This window comes from Protopterus annectens, chromosome 3.part1 (genome assembly GCF_019279795.1).
Source record: "Protopterus annectens isolate FY-2018-M chromosome 3.part1, PAN1.0, whole genome shotgun sequence".
Lineage (NCBI taxonomy): Eukaryota > Metazoa > Chordata > Ceratodontiformes > Protopteridae > Protopterus > Protopterus annectens.
Genome location: NC_056732.1, coordinates 1,021,096,688 through 1,021,119,588, shown reverse-complemented (window position 1 = coordinate 1,021,119,588; position 22,901 = coordinate 1,021,096,688). Strand labels below are relative to the sequence as shown.

General features: G+C 39.3%; 1 protein-coding gene across 2 annotated transcripts in view; it reads right to left on the bottom strand.

The window, feature by feature from the left end:
- Positions 1-5,274, bottom strand: part of LOC122798333 — a 487,632-nt gene extending 482,358 nt beyond the window's left edge. For both annotated transcript variants that reach the window (XM_044067174.1, XM_044067175.1), the window contains exon 1: positions 4,427-5,274. In XM_044067174.1, coding sequence (XP_043923109.1) covers positions 4,427-4,457 — 31 coding nt within the window. In that variant the 5' untranslated portion in view covers positions 4,458-5,274. The remainder of the gene's footprint in view (positions 1-4,426) is intronic.
- Positions 5,275-22,901: the final 17,627 nt, after the last annotated feature.

The following is a 22,901-nucleotide window of genomic DNA, read 5'->3' as shown; positions in this document are numbered from 1 at the left end:
TGATTGGTAGTCAGCTGTTTACATGTGCTTCTGTTATGTGATGTTCTAAGATCTGAAGAAGGTTTTACTGAAAGTGCTCATCTGTTTTTTTAAACAAGCGGTTGTTGTATGTTCCTCTACGTGGTGTCCACACTGGTTTTATTTAGTGGATTTTATTTTTGGTATCTACAGTGTCTGACTTCAGTGCTCTGCTGTGTTTTTTTTTCTGTGGAATTTCCTTTTTAGAACTCAAACTCTAAAAACATAAGGTTTCTGCAGGGGGCAGGGGGACAGAAAGTGCAACGTGAAAATTGTACTTTATTTCTTTGATTTTTTTAGCCAGTTGCTTGAGTTCCAGTTAACAGAGCTTACTATAAATAACCTGAACAAAAGTTCTGCTATTTAATAGCCAGAGTTTGATTGCATAGGTAGCACGTAAACCATACAACTGTGGTTGGATTTAGGCCAACAGTTGTAAGTCTTTACAAAAGAATAGTGGGTGTGAAGCTTTACTGAAGATTTTAGAGAGAGCAAGGAAAAGGATAGTATTCGTGTGACTTGTTTCTTTTTGACAGTAACTACAGAACGAACTGGCACCACACCTCAATCATAGCCTCACCTCAGGCTTTGTGCTCACTGAACAGCGCATGACGGTTATCCCACTCCACACAAAGGGGGATCCACCATGGACCCTGGGAACTACCACCCCATTAGCCTGATGAGCCTGGTCTGCAAGGCAATGGAACATATCATGGAACTTATAAACAAAGACATTAGTAATCTCCAAACTCTGGACCCCACCCAGTTCGGGTTTGTAAAAGGCAGATTCATGTATCCCAAACCTGACAGACTTCTTTGAAGCAGTCACCAAAGCCGTAAGTGAGGGGTAAGGTGGTTGACACAGCCTATCTAGATCTCGCCAAGGCTTTCGACACCATCCCCCACTTTGGAATTATAGATAAACTCATTAAACTAGGTATAAATCTCCACGTCACAATACGGGTTGTCAACTGGCTCACTGACGGAACCCACACTGTGAAAGTAGCAGACTCCAAATCTGACTTCAGACCAGTGACAAGTGGAGTACCACAGGGTTCAGTCCTGGGTCCTCTCCTGTTTGGTATCTACTTCTCTGAACTACATTCTAACACAGAAGGTCTTGGCTAATGAAGTTCGCAGATGACTGCAAACTAAGAGCCATAATCGAAACTCCCAGCAATGTGGACTTCCTACAAAAGGGCCTCATTGAGACAGATGCCTGGTGTCAAAGCCATGGCCTCAAGCTCAATGGCAAAAAGTGCACTGTCATCCCTTTTGGTAAAAACTCTGTATCCATGAACTACCACATAGGCAGCAGTCTACTTAACACCAAATGTGTGATAGGAGACCTTGGGACACAGGTGGAGAGTAGTCTCTCCTTTGATAATCACATTGCCAGAGTAATCAGGAAATCCTTCTACGCGGCACACCTCATCACAAAAGGTTTCGCATCCAGGAAAAAAAAAAAGAGGTAATTGTTGCCCACTACTTATCACTCATTAGACCTATTATAGAGTACAATGCCCCTTTTGGTATGTACCTCACAAGACATCTACAACTGGAAAGGCCGCAGAAATACCTCACAAAGAGGATTACTGGTCTCAAACAGATGCCCTATGCAGACAGTCTCAAAAAACACCAGCTTTACTCTTTCGCATATTGCCTACTCAGAGGAGATCTCTGCCTACCATACAAAGGCTATGTCAAACCCAGAGCTGCTGGACATGCTCCACTTAAAAGAAATCCCAATCCCTCCAAGCTACACGCTCCAAGGATCTAAACCTTGTCACCACAATAAACAGAACATGATGGAGGGATAGATTCCTGTCCCAGAGACTTCCCATACTCTGGAACAAACTAGCTATCTATATCAAACAAAGCTCATTAGCACTCCAAGAAAAATCTTGATTGGATGGGAAATAGGAAATTCACCCCGGGGATCACTTCTGTGGCTCTGCTCGACAGGGGCACAGGAAAATAATTTTCTTGGGTGGCAAAAGCCAGGGTACCTTTTTGGCTAGGCTTATATAGGCCCTAGGGCCTATAGCCTAGTACCTACCTACCTACATTCTGTGCTGAGATAGGGGTAGAGCAGGGTTGTGCATGCTTGTGTGTGTTAGTGGATTCTCTAGTAGATGATTTAGAATTTGCTTTTTGGATGCATTTTTCCTTGAACGTTTGAAAGAGGAGAGAGTATGGCAAAGGTCAAGCGTTGAATAGTTCTACTAGAGTGTGTCCTCCTTTGCATAAAGGAATGGTGTATGATGTTTTCCATTCAGAAGGCATGCAACTTTCTCGGCTAGATCTGCTGACAAGTATGGATGTTGGATAAGAAAAACTGGCTGTTCCCATTTTAATGTATTCTGCAGGAAAGCTGACAGGGGCTAGAATGGTGGGTTTTGGAGGATATATTTCTTAGCAATGCTTGTAGGTATAAGTTAAGGTGAGACGTTTATATTACTGGGAAAATACAAAGGAATGGAGACTTTGCTGAATGAGACCAGAAGCAGCAGACAGGAAGGATCCATTACATTTTTATGTTGTGGTGGTGTTTCGAGTCTGAGAGTTGTGTCAGGTTGTGTTTTTTTCAAGCTGATTACAGTATGCTATTTATATTGGTCCTCAGCTGTTTAGGCCTGTTAGTTTTTGTTGCGTACACAGATTTTTTTTCTTCAGGTGTGCTTCCTTTTTGATAGTTCCCTTTTTCTCCTTATGCCATACTTTCAGCCTTTATCGCTAACTTTCACTATGGGCTGTGGAGTTTGCATGACTAATTATTCCTCTCAGAGCTGTCCCTGATTTTGCCTCAAACTTTCAGTCTGTTCCTAATAAAATTTGTGGTTTTCTAGCACACTGAGGACTGCAGTCACTAAATGATGGCAGACATTTGGGTTTCATACTTCACACCATTCAGAAAATACATGCTATGTAAAACTATTATTTTAAATTTCTCCTTCCCTGATTCTTGAGCTAAGAGAATGAAAGCTATGAGACTAGTTTACATTTGTGTGAAGTTTGTTTGGAATGCTTTATACTAAAAGTGTATGAAATGGATATACTGCAACTGTTAAATACTTCACTAAAATCAGGCATCCAGGCTGTACAAAAAATCCATGTAAATGCTGGCTACAAAGACTATCTGTGGATGTATGTGACTGACCTTGGCCTACTGTCATTTAAGTTAAAAACACATGGCTTTGCAAGATTAATATATACTTGTGTAAAGGGAATGGGGGAAAAAAAACTTTACTGTGGCTGGCTAACTTGTGCAAAACAAACAGAGTTAAATAATGACCACATTAATTTATTTATTACAATTAAAATTCTGAAGTGTACACAGCCAACAAACTGAAAACAAATGCTGGGTATGAGTGCTGTCTGTGATTAGAAGGACCAACCCACCCTTTGGTGTACTTGGTTTGCTGGACTACCATGTATTTGTCTGAAATGAGCTGGAGTACTTTACTTTGTCTGCTTTGTCTGAAATAAAATTGTACTACAAATTATTATAACCATTACTTTATCATAAATGGGCATCAGAGATGTACAAAGTCAATAATGCGGTTATAACTGCTAAGTAATGAGGATGTTGAGGAACGTGATTAACCCTCTGCAAATGACGAGTGGGCAAACTGTCATTATTCTGACTTTGTAAGATTAGTGCGCATTCGCCATGTAGTCCGTTGCCTAGGGTACCAGTTCACCTAAAGCTAGCCTAGAATACCCAGAACCATGCATTTAAACCAAGTGCAACAAAACACAAAAAATACAGAACACATGATCAAAGATATGGTGTAAAATGTGCACACTTTAATGTGTGAAACGTATAAGAAAATACTTCTGAAAAAGGGGCCTGTAACGTGGGTCTACTTTAATTTATTACTGCCATCAGTATTTTGGGCAGAGCAGTCTGGTTTTCTGTGTACTAACAGGCTTCAAAATAGTATACGATTTTTATTTATTTTGGAGGGTGGCAGCAAAAAAATCGCGCAAAAGAGTAAATCAAACCTGAAAAAAATAGTAACGAACCTTTAAAAACAGGTACATCATGTGAAGACGTTAATCAATAAAAAAATAAACCTCCAAAACAGAGGGAGAGATGCCTCTCTAGTTACGAAAGTAATACTGTAAAACCTGAATAACTATTTACATAACGTGTTTTTCAGATACGAATTACGAGTTCCAAGTCACAATTTTTCCCTCAAGTTCAACACGGAAGACGGGAATGTATCGTTAAGACAAACTATATGAAAATGAAACTTTAGTTTCATGTAACAGCCCTTCAAACACAATTGACAGCATTCAAAATTCAGAGATTAAACCAAAGTCAAGATTAACGTTCGTAAATTAAAACAAAGAGCATATCCGCTGCACACTTCAATTTTTTAGAAACAAAACATTACGTTACCAGCTCGCTCCATGGCAACATCAATTTCCATCAACACTGGATAAAAACGAATACACAGACTTCACTTCTGCTCTTCTACTGTTATCTCCACTTTTCAGCTCAGTAGGACAATAACTACTATCAAAGCAGTTCGCCACGAAGTACCACAGCAGTATTCGGTTAGCAGTAGGAGGCAGCAGAAACCTCTAGACACAAACTAATTACACTAAAAAATAAAATGTCAAAGTCACCGGTATAATGCAAAATTTCCCCAGTAAAGTGATAAACTCCCTCACAGACTTATTTTACTTGATGTGAAAGCCAAATAGACTTATCCACAGTACTGGGTTACAGTCGTTCTTTCAGAAAGATAAACTCTTACACTGACAGACCATGGGGCGGGTGTGTGAGTTGCAAGCGTTATAGGAGCGCCGGAGTTCCCCTTTTTTGTTGGCTTTCGGTGGGAAAGTCCACTGACTCTACTTGTAAACATTTAATATACTTGTCTCGTTTTAAAGAAATTGACTGCAAGAATTCGCAAAACTGGAGATTTAATAAAAGTAAATTTACAACAATAAGGCAATTGAAACAACATACAGAAACATTAGACTAAAAATGGGTTTTAAGTACAATACTAAAGCACCCATTTTTCACGTTTGCTGTGTGACATCCCTAAAAGTGAAGAAACACCGTAGACATAGTGTGCCGGTGATGTTGCCCACTAATTGCCTATTATCAGCCTACCGCTGTTTTCACACGGCTAGTGCTAAGTACAGCAAACCTAAAAATTTCCTACACAAAAACAAGTAAAACAACATTATCTCTCCTGTATTACAGAGGCCTTAACGTTTCTCTGACGTGTAAATGGAATCTTGACGTCGATTGGTGGAATGTTCTTCCCTGTAAGGACGTATTTACAATGCTCACAACCGCCTCTTAGCGACGTGTCTCATAAAATTGTGGTTTTCTGGCATATTAGTGGTAAATCATTTAAGACTGAAGTTTGAAAATAATGACAGACACTTGAGTTTCAGGCTCAGATTTCATACCCTTCAGAAAATTCACGCTAATGCAAAACATGTTATTCCATCAACTTTTAAAGTGTCTAAGAGCACATTGTCCCTATGTTTGACCCTTTTGTTCAGTTGTGCTGATGTCCTGGCTGCTTGTTAATGCCATGGATATGCAAGGGAGCTACTATAAAACTATCCTTAATAAGTGGAAAATCTTTGGCCATTTATTTTTCTAGTGGCAGGTACTGTATTTCATACTGTGCACTTACACAAATATTGAGAAAAAACAAAATTTCTGGTGTATGGCAGTATTTCTAGTGGCAGGTACACGAAGTGTTATTTACTGGTGAATGGCTCTATGTCATACTGTGCAGTTATGGAAACATTTGGGAAAACGTGCAATTAAGTATGTATTTGCACAAGAAAGCATTGCTTTTACTGGGATGGCACCACAGCAAAAATGTTGCTGTACTGATCTGTTTCCTGAGACAAATCACAAAAACATTCTTAAATTTTTTAGTGTTATTATTTTTTATTTTTATTACTTATTATTATTGTTCATTATTATTATTACTATAAAAATACTGCTCGTCTGCTTATTGGGGAGACTACACAGTATAAGTGTCTTCTCCTGCAGTGAACCCCAAAAAGCATAGTTTTTTATTTAATATTATAACAGTTTCCTGCAGTTAAGAGCTGTTTGTGGCAGAAAAACAAAAAAAAGGTACTTGCGTATTATCGCAACCAGATTTTTCACAGCAATACTGACCGGTTGGTTCACGATCATGAAATATGTTCAGTAATGTTTTAAAATGTTATAAAGTGTGTTTTATTAACACTTCAGATTGTTTTCTGGAGTATCAATTTTTTTTTCTTCTTCTTTCGGCTTTTCCCGGTTAGGGATCGCCACAGCGGAACTCCTAATGATTGGCAGTTGATTTTTACGGTGCCGAGTTGCCAGTCCGACACCCAACCTTCAATGAAGGCACGCCCATTTGCTCATGTCTTTCGAACACCACTTAATAAAAATGTATAACAACTGTAGTCAGATTAAAGACAGAAGATCTGAGTCACTGGGCTGATTTCCATTTGTGTAAGGTTCATTGCATTGTTTTAATTTAGCTTGCATCTGTTTTACTGATATATTTGTTCTCAAAACCTTTAAGGCTCCTAGCTGTGCACAAATAAAAGTAAATGCATAGTGTCTGTGTTGATGTCATTGTTTTATACACACACACTTCAGTCTACTGAGGGTAATGTATTCAGAATAGTGTCCGGGTTATGGTCACAGAGTTAATAGGGAAGAAAGAAACCTTTGTGAATTTGTTTCTGGTCATTAAGTTATCAGTTAGTTTCTAGTTAAGATGAGTATTTCTTTATTTTGCCTAATAGGCTCAGGGTTGTATTTTTGTGATGATTGCTTATATGTTTGAGCGATTTTTCTTCCTGCAATTTGGGAATGATATTTTTAGAGTAATTATTGTGCTGGGCTAATTTCTTTTAACAGTGTTTTACAAGGGCTCTTTAACGAACATATTTCATGATTGGGAACCAACCGGTATTGCCCTGAAAAATCTGGTTGCGATAATACGTAAGTACCGGAAAAAAAACTGTAAACCAAACAAATATCTGCTTCTGAAGTAAAACCAACCTAAAACACATTATTAATTTTTTAAATTATTATAACAAACTTTTCTGCTGTTAGGAGCTGTTTCTAGCAAAAGAATAATACAAAATAATACAAACTAAATCTGCTTCTGAATTAAAACCCAATAAAGAATTACTTTCTTCTGTTTCTGGGGGGAAAAAAATCAGAAAACATCTGCGTCTGAATTAAACCCATTGATGAATTCCTCTCAGTAATGAACCTTGTTTTGCTGGTCTGAATACTACTGTTATATGTAAACTACTCATGAAGCACTGTATGTATGATGTCACTGGCAAATCTGCATTCTGTGTCAATCATGCCACATTACCATATTGCATCATCAGCCTCTGCCTTGTCAATCACACAGGGCCACACCCATTCCTGCATGAAATGGTGGGGGGGGGGGGGAGGGATTGTGTGGTTTGTAGGGGTGACTCTTTTCAGCCAAATCTGGGTCCATAACTCAAAAAACATTGCCCCTCATAATGTGGAACAAATGGGCAAAATGTGTAACATACATACCTCTCAAATGTCTAGATTTTCACAGAATGCCCTCATTTTTACTTCATATTTTGGTTTGCTACTCATACAATTTGTGGATTTCTGGTTACTCATTCAGGATTAAAGACACTAAATAATGACTTACATTTAAGTTTCAGGCTTCATTAAATGTCAGAAAAAAATAATGCATGCAAATGCAAAACCTGTTATTTTAGTAAGTTTATAAGAGCAATAGTTAAAAAATTGTCCTTGATTTTTGGCCTTTGTCCTCTTATTTTATTTTTGGCTTTGTTCAGATTTTTTTGTACTTTGAGGTTGAGAGGAATGGGAACACGTGTGTTAGAAAAATATGTATTAATGTGTATATTAGTGCTTTAAAAGCCCAAAAGGGTTAACACATTTATTCTATTTCATACTGCATAAATCCATATAAACTGCGAATGCTTTCTGACCTTGTATTTTGTCAGCACAGCTGAAATCCTGCTTATGCCTTTGGAAATTTACTGAGAAGCAGATGATGTTCTGCTGGGTTAGGAAAATAATGAATAGAACAATACCGTTTCTATAATGTTATTAAACTTAGACAATTAGCTCTGTTTGTGCTATGAGAACATACACAGCTGCAGGAAGGATAGATAAGTAGAACAAAGACTGCTTGAAGAATATGAACTATAATTTGTGTTTGCTTTGTGCCTGAATTAGCAGAGTACCTTGAAATGTAACACAGCACTGTGGAAATAATTGTAACTAGCTAGTGGTCTCCAAGGCCATGTTATTTTTCAAAAAGTTTCTCACAAATCTAGTAATGTAATGTCATGTCAGCAGAAAATCATGAACAATATCTACTGTGAAAAACAATATTGTAGGCTTGTATTTGATTACGTGAGCTTTAGAAGGCAATGTCTTTTAAAACAGTATAAGACTGGCTTCACTTCCTGTTACTAATCAGACAAACTCTGTATTTTTGCATGTTTTTGTCTCCTTGCTGCAAGAATTAAAAGTGCCTTAACCTGAACCTTACATGTATTGGTCTTTGAAGTTTTTTCCTTTGACAGATTGGTCCTTCGGACTGGAAACCTTCACTTCGTCTCGGATCAGACAGGCCAGGTGGCTTGAAACCATACGGGTAAGAAACCACATCGGTTCTTCTTATCTGAAAAGACCTCCGACTGAATTGTCGTGCAAAAGAGGCCAGCCACTTTCTGATCTGTGACTGAAGGACGGGTTTACCACAAACCAGGTGATCAATCACGAAGGCTCAGGTAAGGTGAATTTACCTTCTCTTTTTCTGTTTTAGATCAGGGACTTGATTAGCATTGTTTTGTCAGGAGATTTGTTTTGTACAGATCAGGGACAAAAAGATTGCTGTCTTGTCATAGATCTGGGAAACAGAATAGGTAGGCAGTCATTCTGGAGAGACTATAAAAAACCCCGTGGTACCACGTAAAAGATAAGCAGGGTTACGTAACATTCTAAAAGGTTAGAACAAAATGGGAAATAAGTGCACAAAAAGATCCCAAACTCCGCCGTTAACCGAAGACGCGAAATATATGCAATCACAAGGTGCCGATAATGTTAAATACTACTCAAAATGGGTTAATAAGTATGAATTTGATGGTAAATTAGAAAAATCCTCACTTGTTAAACTTGTCAAACAGCTTAAAACTGATTCCAGAGGTTGGGTAAAAAAGCAACGTAAATTAGGAATTCCTCAGGCACACAGGTGGATTGAGAAAGCAAACCATAGGGAACAAAAGAGTAATAATTCAAAAGCAATGTTTTTAGATAAAGAGGACAATAACTTAGTAATAGCATCAGCCCCTCCACCTCCCTTACCAGAATATGAGGCAAGTGAACAAGTTAGTCCACCCCGTGATATCCTGCTAACACTGTAAGTAGAAACACTACAAAAGCAACACCGTTTGTTAGAGATCCCGTCGAGACCAGGTCTTGAACACGGGCAGGAAACTCAAAAGGGGGACATTGAGTTATATAAAATGGGTAGAAATTCACGATATACGAGTGAAGAAGAGATATGCCCACTCATAGAAGTACCTAATCCTCAGGCAGGACAAGAAGGACAGGACCCAACACTCCTAGTGTACAGACCGTGGACACCGGAAGACATCCAGAAAGCCACAGAGGGAATTCCCCATCCAAAAGTTAATTTTAGAAAATTCTTAGAAGACTTACAAGGCATGAGGTTAAGTTATAACTTAAATGGAGAAGAAGTAGAAAAAGTAGTGAAACAAATCGTGGGACCAGATTGGCACATGATCAGTGGCAACTGGAATCCCCGTGACGCAGAACACAAACCACTCCCACATAGCAGCGCAGAGTTAGACAACAGAGTGAAAGGTCTTACAGACCGAATCTCTGAGAAATGGAAGCCTAGGGCAGACTGGACTTGCATTAATCAATGCATCCAACAAGAAGGTGAAGCTGTTGACAGATATTATGCTAGATTATTAGAGTGTTTTAATAACCATTGTGGAATGCAGGTTCCTGAAGACCAGACACATGATTTCCCATATGAGCAGCAGTTAAAGAATGCATTTTTAAAAGGCAGTATTGCACCCATAAGCAGCTTTATCACAAAACACATGGTAGATCATCGTGCAAGCAGATTACAGTCATTGCTTAAATATGCTAGGCATGCCGAAAGGCATTTTAATAGCAAAAAGAAAAAGAAAGCCCAAGTATTTTCTGTAGAAGATGGAGCAGAAGTTTATGTAGTACAGTCCAGGAAAAAGGGCAAGAGAAATGCCCAGGGAAACAAACAATCTGATCAACGATCAGAGGACTTTGAAGGGCGAAAGAAAAGGGGTGAGTGCTTTAAATGCGGTAAAAAGGGACACTTGGCAAGGGATTGCAAGAAAAACATGAAGGCAACCACGGAAGATAAGGAGGGTGAGGACTGACTATATGGTAGTCAGGAATCACTAGAAGGGGTTAGTGGAAAAAGGACAAATGAGAATGTGATAGAGGGAGTAGAGAATGTGACAGAAGAAATAGAGGAAGTGCAAGAAATTACGGATAGTGAAGAAAATGAAATATTGGATTTGGCTTTATTGAGCTTAGAGCTCTATTTAGCAGACACAAAACCAGAAGTCACACTCCTGGTAGAAGGGAGGGAAGTCACATGTTTGTGTGACTCAGGGGTCTCACGGACCTGATCCCTCCAAACTGCCAGAGAACTCAGAGTCACCTGATTACATATTAGTGAAAGCAGCTAATGGACAGCTGTATCGAGAGCCCCTCTCCCATAACATTGTGATAACTGATCCTGTTTCAGGATTGACCCAGAAAAGCAAAATTGTTGTTTCTGCAAAATGCCCAGTAAACCTCTTGGGCAGAGACCTTATGCAGCTATTTGGTATAGCAGTAGTTCCAACTATGCAGGGTATGGAAGCACAGCGACAAATTGATACTTTTGCAGTGCGATTGGAGGGTGAAACATTTTATTGGTACAGCCAGGACTTGGTTATGACTTTTCCAGGGGCAGTAACCGAAGAGCTGATGAACATAGCCATCAGCAAGTCCCCCTCCCTTGAGACTGATAAACAACATTTGTTGCACTGTACTCTGTATTATTGTAGCACACCAGGACCTGACAAGGAATATGAGCAAGAGTTGTTTAGAAACCGTGCAAACAGGTTAGTATTACATAATCTGTACTGGGACATAGAAGGGAACAGTGCAGTTAGCTGGTCATTGCCCCAGGAATTCTTTGTACTTTACAAATTTAATCGGTTACCACATGTCAGCTTGACTAAGGACAAAAATGCAAGATGGGCAGACTTAGGAGAAAAAGTCACGAGATGGGAAAAACAGACAGAGTTAGAGCTGCCAGAACAGGGAGTACAAAAGCAGAAGTTAAATTGGATAACACAGACACACCCAGCTGTACACTTGCAGTCTAGTGAGGACAGCTGATTAGCACTCTTATTGAAAGAGGAAGGAGATTCCTTACAAAGCATACCAGAAACTCTCTGGTCAACAGGCAAATCAGATGTAGGACTTATTCGTACAGCAGGGCCAGTTACTATCATGCCAAAGTCAGCATTTAGACCACAAAAGAGACAGTATCCCTTGAGAAAAGATGCAGAAGTAGGAATCAAACCTATAATAGCAGCTTTACTTAAGGAAGGAGTACTGGTGGAATCTCCTGATTCACCATGTAACACACCCTTATTTCCTGTTAGGAAAGCAAATGGAGAATGGTGTATGGTCCAAGATTTACAAGCTGTAAATGACGCAGTAATACCAAGGGCACCTACGGTGCCAGATCCACTCACCCTGTTGAATGATTTAAAACCTCAACAGAAATATTTTTCTGTGGTAGATATCAGCAATGCGTTCTTTTCGATACCAATACACACTGACAGCCAACATTGGTTTGCATTCACATTTCAGGGGAAAAGGTACACATATACGTGACTACCACAGGGATATTATGAAAGTCCGACAATATTCTCACAAGAGATGGCAAGCAACTTGACGGGATTTACCCCACAGAGAGGCAGTCAGATTTTACTTTATGTTGATGACATCCTGCTGGCAGCCCCCACCCAGCAAGATTGCAAGGAAGACCATAGCGTTATTACAATGTTTAGCCACTCAAGGACATAAAGTAAACAAAAATAAATTGCAGCTTTGGAGAAAGCAAGTTAAATACATAGGATATGTAATATCCAAAGAGAGTAGAACATTAGATGAGGACAGAAAAATAGCAATTTTACAAGCACCAAAACCTACTACCAAGAAGGAAATGATGTCCTTCCTGGGTACGACCAATTTTTATCAGAGCTGGATTCCAAACTATGCCTTGGAATCTGCACCTCTGACTAACGTGATATACAAGAAGCCTATGGCAGCACAAGATTTATTACAATGGACACCAGAAGCAGAATCTGCTTTCTGCAAATTGAAACAGTTGATAGCATCCTCATTAGTTTTAGGATTACCAAGCTATCATAAACGATTTTTCCAAACTGTAGATTGTAAGCAAGGTTATATGACATCAGTGTTAACACAACAGCATGGGGACAAGCAACGCCCCATTGCTTACTATTCATCACAACTGGACCCAGTGGCGCGGTCTTTACCCCACTGTGTACAAGCAGTAGTCGCAGCTGCAATGGCAGTACAGGCTTCGGCCTCAGTAGTGTTGTTCCACCCTCTCACATTGAGAGTGCCTCATGCAGTCGCGATTATTTTACTGCAAGAAAAAGTAGCATATCTTTCTCCTGCTAGACATCTTTCCTGTATGACTATATTGTTGAGCTAACCTCATATGACAATTGAACGATGCACGACTTTGAATCCGTCTACCTTGCTTCCAATTCCTGCAGATGGCACACCGCACAGCTGCCTGCAGGAGATTGAGCAAAAGACACTGCCCAGAAAAGATCTCACAGATGTTCCCTTGGATAATGCCGAGGTGACATACTATGTGGATGGCTCATGCAAAAGGAGTCCTACAGGGCAGAACCTAGTAGCGTATGCAGTAGTTTCTGATACTGAGATTATAGAAGCAAAATCTTTACCACACAACTTATCTGCACAAGCAGCAGAACTGATTGCCTTTACACGGGCATATACCTGAGCAAAGGGTAAATGTGTGAACATTTTTACTGATAGCCAGTACACTTTTTCTACTGTACATGTTTTTGCGCAACAGTGGAAAAATCGAGGAATGATAATATCTACTGGCAAACCAATTAATCATGCACAGTTTATTTTAGATCTTTTAGAATCTATTCAGTTACCTCAGAAAGTAGCTATTTGTAAATGCATAGCTCATACCAAGCAACAGGATAGAATTTCAAAAGGTAATGCGAGAGCTGATACAGCGGCAAAGCAGGCAGCTTCAGCTTCAGAAGTATTTCTTTTGAATGAGGAATTACAACCTTCTGAGATCTTAGACTTAGAAATGTTAAAAACAATGCAGACACTTACTATGCAAGTTGAGAAACAGAGATGGATAAAACGAGGAGCAATTTTCGAGAAAGGGCTGTACAGAAAAGAGGGAAAACCAATATTGTCATCTAACTTGTTTAGATATGCAGCTTTGTTGAGCCATGGGCAGTGCCACGTCTCAACAGGGGGGATGGTACAGTTAGTAAACCGGGTGTTCACAACATATGGATTCGTAAACTACACTAAAACTTTTTGTTCGTTATGTCACGTTTGTAATAAACATCATGCACAAGGGGCATTAAAGCCCACACAAGGGAGTTTCCCTACACAACCGTATCCATTCCATACTATCTGTATGGATTTCATAGAATTGAACAAATGCGAAAATAAGAAGTACTGTCTTGTCATTGTAGATATGTTTTCCAAATAGGTGGAAGCTTTTCCGACCAAAAATCCAGACGCAGCTACTGTTGTGAAAACCCTTGATAAAGAAATCATTCCTAGATTTGGCATACTGGAAAGGATCTACAGTGACAATGGCACACATTTTGTAAATCAAACCATACAACAGCTGAGCAGGTATTTTGGAATTTCTTTGAAAAATCATTGTGCGTATCACCCTCAAGCTGCAGGATTGGTAGAGAGACACAATGGAACATTGAAGAATAAGTTAAGGAAGCTTATAGAGGCAACACATAGAAATTGGGTGTACTGTCTGCCCCTGGCACTGTTGAGCATGAGAACTGTTCCGAATGTAAAGGGATTGACTCCTTTTGAGAAGTTATTTGGACGAGCGTATTATATACCTCAGTGGAAACCTCTCATGCCCGCAGACCAGGAAGCCGACTGTACACTTGCTGAGTATATGAGAAGATTGTTGAATTCTAAACATCTGTTGCAGTTAAATTCCGTTTCAGATAAAGAACAAACCAGACCATCGGAAGCAGCAGTAGTCCCAGGCACGTGGGTCTGGGTGAATGTCATCAAAAAGAAGAACTGGACGACACCAAAGTGGGAAGGCCCATTCCAAGTGCTACTGTCAACACCCACCGCAGTCAAGATTGCGGAGCGATCATCTTGGATTCACCTGACACACTGCAAACTTTTGAAAAATTTTGAACTGGACAAAAATCTTGTTACTGTTACACAACAAGAATAAAAATGACAAAATCCAGAGCAAACAGGAATGCAGAACAACCACAGAAGTATTGCATGATCATCCTGTTAACTATACTGGTGACACTAATCTTTTTTTGTGGCCTTTCCTTTTTCCAGCCACACAAGCTGAACTGAATAAACGTGATGTGTTACTCATAGACTGGCACCCAAACTTTAACACTTACCCAGCAATTAAATATGTGTATGCTGAGACTTTTAATGTTTTCAATTGTTGGATCTGTACAGCTTTACCGACAGCATACAGGGGAATATTAATGACTGCAGTTCCCCTACGGGTCAATGAGACCTGGGAAAACTTAATTTATGACACCACAACCGTTAAATCACAAGATAAATTAGCATTGCACTTGTCTGTTCCACAGAAGGGAAATGTGTGTTTCTACAAAAATGATACTGTTCAGATGGGTTGGAGCAATTGCAATGTGACAGTTCCTTACAAATGTTACACTAAAGCAAATAATGCAGGTTCTTATTGTAATACAAACTATGATTCATTTCTTGAATTGATGCATAAAACAATTAATGAAGTACGACATAATGATGTTCTTTTTAAGCAACTGTCTATAATTGATAGGAAAATGTTTCATGCTGGGCAAGTATATGTTAATAGCAAGGTTACTACTAAGGTAGAGGATTGTTATTTTGTGTGTGGCAAAAAGGCATACAAATGGTTACCTGAGAATTGGTCCGGCAGTTGTTTTTTGGGTTACCTGGTTCCAGCCATACGACACACTGCAGTTTTGCCTCGAGGTAAAATTCGAAATGCCAGAGAGGTCACCAAGAAACCTGTCAAGAAACCTGAGAATCCAGTGGGACAAATCGAGGCGGGCTGGAGAAACCATCATTCCATGGGCGATAAACTGACACATACGGACTTGAGTGATACTGTTATATTGTGGGCAGGCATATTACCAGCATATGGAGCAGTGAAATCGATTTGGGAGCTGAGAAAACTGTCTAAACTCCTCGAAGTAATGAGCAATGCAACTTTTTCCGCTCTCGAATTAGTAACTGATGAACTGAATGCTATGAGAACTGTGGTGCTTCAAAACCGCATGGCTCTTGACTTCACCCTAGTGGCAAGAGGTGGTACATGCGCTTTATTCCAAGAAGAGTGCTGTTCATACATTCCTGACAACCAGCACGATAGACAACCATCTTGAGGTGATTCAGCAAGTGTCGGCCATGACCAAATCAGGCCCAAACCCACTGATGAACTTTTTCCAGACATGGTTTGGGGGGTAGGGTACCATCCTAATGAACATCTTGATTGCCATTTGTGTAGGTATGCTCTTGTTGGGAGTATGTGTTTGTTGTGGCATCCCCTGCATGAAAAGATTGATCAAAGATTTTATAGACATGTCAGTTTCTGAAACCTTATATCAAAGTACTGAGTTTGAAGAACTGTTAAAGACTGAAATGCTTTCATAAGTTAAATTGAATGACTCTCTTAACTGCAGATCCTGAATGGAAGAGGTTAGGAGAAGAAATAAACTGTTTATACTTTTGAAAGTAGAATAAAAGTATTAATTTGGCGGAAATATTAGAAAAATATATATTAATGTGTATATTAGTGCTTTTAAAAGCCCAAAAGGGTTAACACATTTATTCTATTTCATACTGCATAAATCCATATAAACTGCGAATGCTTTCTGACCTTGTATTTTGTCAGCACAGCTGAAATCTCGCTTATGCCTTTGGAAATTTACTGAGAAGCAGATGATTTTCTGCTGGGTTAGGAAAATAATGACTAGAACAATACCATTTCTATAATGTTATTAAACGTAGACAATTAGCTCTGTTTGTGCTATGAGAACATACACAGCTGCAGGAAGGATAGATAAGTAGAACAAAGACTGCTTGAAGAATATGAGCTATAATCTGTGTTTGCTTTGTGCTTGAATTAGCAGAGTACCTTGAAATGTAACACAGCACTGTAGAAATAATTGTAACTAGCTAGTGGTCTCCAAGGCCATGTTATTTTTCAAAAAGTTTCTCACAAATCTAGTAATGTAATGTCATGTCAGCAGAAAATCATGAACAATATCTACTGTGAAAAACAATATTGTAGGCTTGTATTTGATTACGTCAGCTTTAGAAGGCAATGTCTTGTAAAACAGTATAAGAATGGCTTCACTTCCTGTTACTAATCAGACAAACTCTGTATTTTTGCATGTTTTTGTCTCCTTGCTGCAAGAATTAAAAGTGCCTTAACCTGAACCTTACGTGTATTGGTCTTTGAAGTTTTTTCCTTTGACAACGTGCAAACAGTCACACCAACACCTTCAACTAGGAAGCTCAAAGGATAGTTAAATATGTTACCTTAACAGTTTTAAAAAAAAGTCATTTTGATGAATATATGATTCAGTATTATATAGCATGACTGTTAGTTAAATAAAGACTTAACACTGAATACCTGTCAGACACTTTCAATGTAGAACAGCAACAAACATGTACTTTTTAAAGATTCAAAAAGAGGATCTTTTCTCACAGTGAGGTATCTTGACAGATGTGCCTGGGCCAATGCATACACTGAAACAGCACACAAACAATATATAAAACAAGTATTGGTGTACACAACAAACAGTCATAGTGAACATAAATGGCATACTGACCATGATAAGCAGCGCTGGACAAATAATAGATTGTGTAACAAAACAACTTTATTTATTCAGTTAGTTAGTTACTTATTGCTGTTTGATGGCTGGATAAGTGAGTTGGTCTTTTGAGCTTCATATCCATGACCTGGGCTCATAGAGTGCTGCATACTGTGAAGATTGGGTGAAGATAGATGAAGGCTGCCAGCCGAGCCAGATAGCATTTTCAAGATAATTCTGTCATCTGTATATATTAATGTAAAACACAGGCTTGTGTCTTAAATGGTAAAGATAGTGTTACATGTGGAACTGGAAAAAATGTAACAACAGTGCACTCTACTGACCAAGTAAAGCATGTTGTGACCCTTTGATGTTAAAACTCGGAGCCAGTAAGTCTAGAGTGAGGCATCCTGCCTATTGTTTTATAGCCAGAGTTAATGGCCAGAATTTGCATGCATAAATGTCCTTTATTGCTCTGGTTTCTGCCCAGAGGTGAATAATATAAATGTAGTTTCTGTTAGCCTAGGAGCCCAGGGAAGTGTGAAGAATGATGTAATGTGAACCAGGAATGTGATTTTAAAAAACAGAGAGAATCAGAGAGCATTAAGCATTTTTGTCTTGACCTTGCTCTATATGTAAGTTTATCTTAGACTTGTGTTTTCTCTTAGAAATAGATAGAAACTAGAAAGATTAGACTAAGTGTTTTTCTGTGATGTCAGAACTGTAGTACTGAATTATTTTAAGTATTTCTCTGTGATTTCTGAACTCTTGACTAGCACTGTGTAGTAAAAAGTATTGTCTTGTGTTTTGACTATTTGTTATTAAATATTTTTAAACCCTTTCAACTGTGGCTGTTTTTGTAAAGATAATTTAAGCTCTTTAGAGTACTTGCATGCCTTTGGTAAAATTGTACAAAGCCACTCCAATAGCTTTAGCCTTGGGCTATACTACCAATTGGATAATTGGATAATAATATTACACAGTAATAATTGGACACCCTTTTAAGGGCCTTTGAGTAGCTTATAAATATTAGTGGGTGGTGGCAGCTGGTACTACCATATAGTCTGGGAAAAGGGGTCACAGCTGGAGAACCTGTGACAGCCTTCCCCAGGAGTGTCTGTGTGGTTATATAAACTCTTCTCAAAGTGTGTGTGTGTGTGTGTGTGTGTGTGTGTGTGTGTGTGTGTGTGTGTGTGTGTGTGTGTGTGTGTGTGCGTATGTGTCAGCTACTTGGTGAGGGACACAAAGCACTGGTTGGACAGAGAGGGTGCTGTAAGTTTTAGCTTCCCCACTAGGCTGAGATCTGGACCCTATAGCTGTGCCAGTGGGGAGTCTTATTGGGGACTTGGAGAGCAAGGGAGCGACCAGCCCCGGACTGATTAATTAATTAATTTATTTATTTATATATATGCTTTGTTGACAGGGTTTGCCCCATTGGGCCAGCAGCCTCACTAAGGAGATCTAAGGTACTAAAATGTTCTTTCTGGTACTCTGCCTGCAAAAGTCTTCAAAGGAAATTAAAAAAGGAGGTGGGTATCACATGACCGTACATTTAACTACATTCATCTAACCCCATGAGAGCACTTACTATAGTGATTATTACAGCACACTTCCAAAAATGTACCTGGAGAGTGTAATAATTTATTTCGAGACATTAACAAAATGTTTTGATATTTGTTAATCTATTTATTAATTTTCTTCTTACTCCTGCTGACATCTGCTGTCCTCTCCCATCTCTGGGAAACATTTCTGGAACGACAAATGTTTCCATCTTCTTACTGAACTTTTCCCAAGAAAACATGGCATTATTTGCTGTAAGATTAAGTAACAGAATTTAGTGCAATGTAGCTTAGAAGCAAACATTATGAAAATGGAGAGGAAGACATAAGTTTAGAGTAGTCCCACATATGTATCAGAGGCACTTGTTAATGGCCAGCCAGAATCCCATGGGGAGTTGACTTTTACATATATTTCATTAACAGCAACTTGTAAAAGTAAAGTTCAGTGTATCAGCACTTTCACAGACCTCTTATTTAACAGAGTCTATACATCTTAACAATGTTAAAAAGAAAATATTGAAACTGACCAAAAGAAATCCGCATGCAGGCAAACTTTTTTCTTATGATAAATGGTAAATGTTAGAAGACTAGATTTGCAGTTTAGGAAATAATAGCAAACAAACATGCACAACAATTTGATAATGTATGGAAGGAATATAGTTTGTACACAATGGAGTACATTTAGTAGTGATTTTCTGGAAGCACATGGACTGAAACGTTGTTTTCTTGATCCAGATGAACATGCATATTAGTCTCATGAAGTTTCAAACCAATTGACACACTTATATTCTGGTAATAAGAATACATAGACTGGTGTCTGTAATTAACTCTGTGAACTGAAAAAAACTACTGGATTCAAGATCCAGATGGAAATAGCCAAGCAGAAGTACATCTGGAGAAATATTTTGAGATAGCATCTACCTGAACCCAAATGAACAACAAGCATCAGTGATACTGTCTGTCCTGTAGGGAACTGATGATCATACCCTAGGAACCCAAGTTTCTGGGTGGCTGAACAGATAGATGCTCTAGTACAGCTGAGTATGATGTCCAGCAAATAGACAATTGATATTAGTTTCCTTTTAGGAGCCAATCCTCCAACGACGTTATGATCGGTCATCTGAGTAAGGAAGAGCATACTTGCAATACCTCCTTTGAATTGGCATCACTACTAAACCCTTGTTAAATACATGAATTGCCAAACACAATCTAAAGGGCATCACATAATTCATTCCTCTGTTTTAGTAGTTATAAATGTTCAAATGAAAAAATATATTGTCATCTTTGTGCCAAATTTGCACATTCTGACATTGAAATAATCCACTGCTATCTTAACAGTATGGCAGACTTTACCTTCTACCCCAGTTATATGTAATGTCCTTGAAACTTGATTTGTTATCCCAACATAGAAATGGTTACTGTAAGTGTAGGAGCAGCTGGCAAAGTCTTCCTGTTTCCTGACAGTCACCATCAGTTTTCATAATAAATAGGCCAGGTTAGCAGTATGGTATAGAGGAATAAATTCCAGACTGCAGCCCATATGTCCCAGGATCAGTTAATAGAATTAACAGCTTAAACACTGAATGACATGGCCATGGAAAGAGATTAATAGTGAGATAATGGCTGCTTCTCTTTTTCTGGAGAAGAGAGTGTCAGAAAATGCATGCCAGAGTGTGGTCTCCTGCCTGCATCCATGCTGGAAGCTGAGGATCAACTGAAGCACTTCTGTCAGTGAGGTAGATGTCACTGTTGGAAGCAGGAGACACACCCTCACAGATGCTTAATGCACAGAGTCCAGTTAGGAAAGAAAAGTAACAGAAAAAGCTAGCAGATAGAAGGATTGAGATAGGTAGCGTAAGGAGGAGTGGGTCACAGAGCACTGCAAAGAAGGAAAGGGAATGGAGTGAGAAAGGTGAAAATAGGAGGAATAAGGTAGGGGAATAAAGCAGTACTGTAAGACTAGATGTAGACAGAGTGACACCTAGTGGGCAGAGAGCAGAGGTACAGAGAAGAGTCACAAAGGTTCTGGGGCAGAATAGGTAAAGGTCAAGACAAAGGCAAGAAGAGGAAAAAAGTAGCTGACTAGTCTGCAGAGGGTAGAAGGTAAAAGGAGTGCAGGCTAGGGAAAAGCTGGGGGACAGGTCTAGGGAGGAAAGAGGAAAGAGAAGGGTAAGAAGCTTAGCTAGTAAGGGTAGAAAGAGGATAAGGAGTAGGCCTGGGTAGACTGACACCTAGAGTTCTGAGATAGTATTACAGTAGGTGACTAAGGGCAGAAGTAAATCGCTCTGGTTGGAAGGGAGTGATAATCAGTAAGGGAAGGAAAAGGCCATATTTAGGATGGATTAGAACCATTATTGAGTACAATGTTTCATTCAGTATGTATCTCACATGACATCTTATCAAACTCAAAAAGCCTCAGAGGTTCCTAACAAAAAGGTTATCTGGTCTTAAGAACCTTAGTTCTCAGGTGATACTGAAAGCCCGTTTCCTGTGGCTTGTTCTTATAGATTTCTGAGGGGTGAAATGTCCCTCACTTACCATGCCATTAGAGTTCTGGGGGTCCTTCACATAATATATCTCTGTAAAACATACAGCTCAGCTAATGCTAGAATCGGAGATCTGAAACTTTATCAGCAGATAAACAGAATGAGATCGCTCAGAGGACTAAACTTCATCTGCAGGTTAAACAATGTGATTCTGTATCTACCTTTAGATTAATCTGGATGATGGTATACCTGCTTTCAAATTTATTTCAGAACTAATGTCTCCTTCCTCAAGAAAGGAGACAAAGCCCAAAGATGGATATTGGCAAGGCATACATGTCATTATACTAAAATAACCTTGAAACCCCTGTGAATCCTATGAAAAAATAATATATGGCACACCATATTAGGTTCATAGGTAGGTACTAGGCTATTGGCCCTAGGGCCTATATAAGCCTAGCCAAAAAGGTACCCTGGCTTTTGCCACCCAAGAAAATTATTTTCTTGTGCCCCTGTTGAGCAGAGCCCCAGAGGTGATCCCTGGGGTGAATTTCTTATTTCCCATCCAATCATCAAGATTTTTTTTGAAGAGTGCTAATGAGGAGCTTTGTTTGATATAGATAGGTAGTTTGTTCCAGAGTATGGGAAGTCTCTGGGACAGGAATCTATCCCTCCAGCATGTTTGGTTTATTGTGGTGACAAGGTTTAGGTCCCTAGAGTGTGTAGCTCGGAGGGATTGGGATTTCTTTATATGAGCATGTCCAACAGCTCTGGGTTTGACATAGCTTTGTATGTTAGGCAGAGAATGCCTCTGAGTAGGCGATATGCGACAGAGTAAAGCTGGAGTTTTTTAAGCCAGTCTGCTTAGGGCATCTGTTTGAGGCTGGTAATCCTCTTTGTGAGGTATTTCTGTGGCCTTTCCAGTTATTGTAGATGTCTTGTGAGGTACAAACCAAAAGGGGCATTACACTCTATAATGGGTCTAATGAGTGACGAGTAGAGAGGAACAATAACCTCTTTTTTCCTGGATGAGAAACCTTTTGTGATGAGGTGTGCCATGTAGAAGAATTTCCTGACTACTGTGGCGATGTGATTATCAAAGGATAGACTACTGTCCACCTGTGTCCCAAGGTCTCTTATCACACTCTCTGTGTTAGTGTCCCTGATTTAACTTTTATTTATTCTCAAATGATCTGTACAGATGTTTATGTTCTGCAAAAACTTTTTTCCACTCTCCATTTCTTAATCCCAGCCCACTCAGACATATATTCTCCATCCAGTGATTGGCCAATTTTGTAAACTGATTTGTTCTGTTGAGGACTGCAGTTGTATCAAACAGATTGGGGTAGAACAGATACTCTTCTCTCTATCCTTTGGGCTCTCGAGATGTTTCCAGGCAAACTTAGAGCTGTAGTCCCTACAACATATTCTGGGTCCTTCTTGCACTGGGCCATGCCTGGTACACTTCCCATGAGAGGCACCCAGAATTAATGTCATAAGATATCCAAACCACCTTAGCTCACACATCTTAACACAGAGAAGCACTGACTGTACTTTGAGATCCTTTGAGATCCTCCTGGTTTGCCAAGTTCCT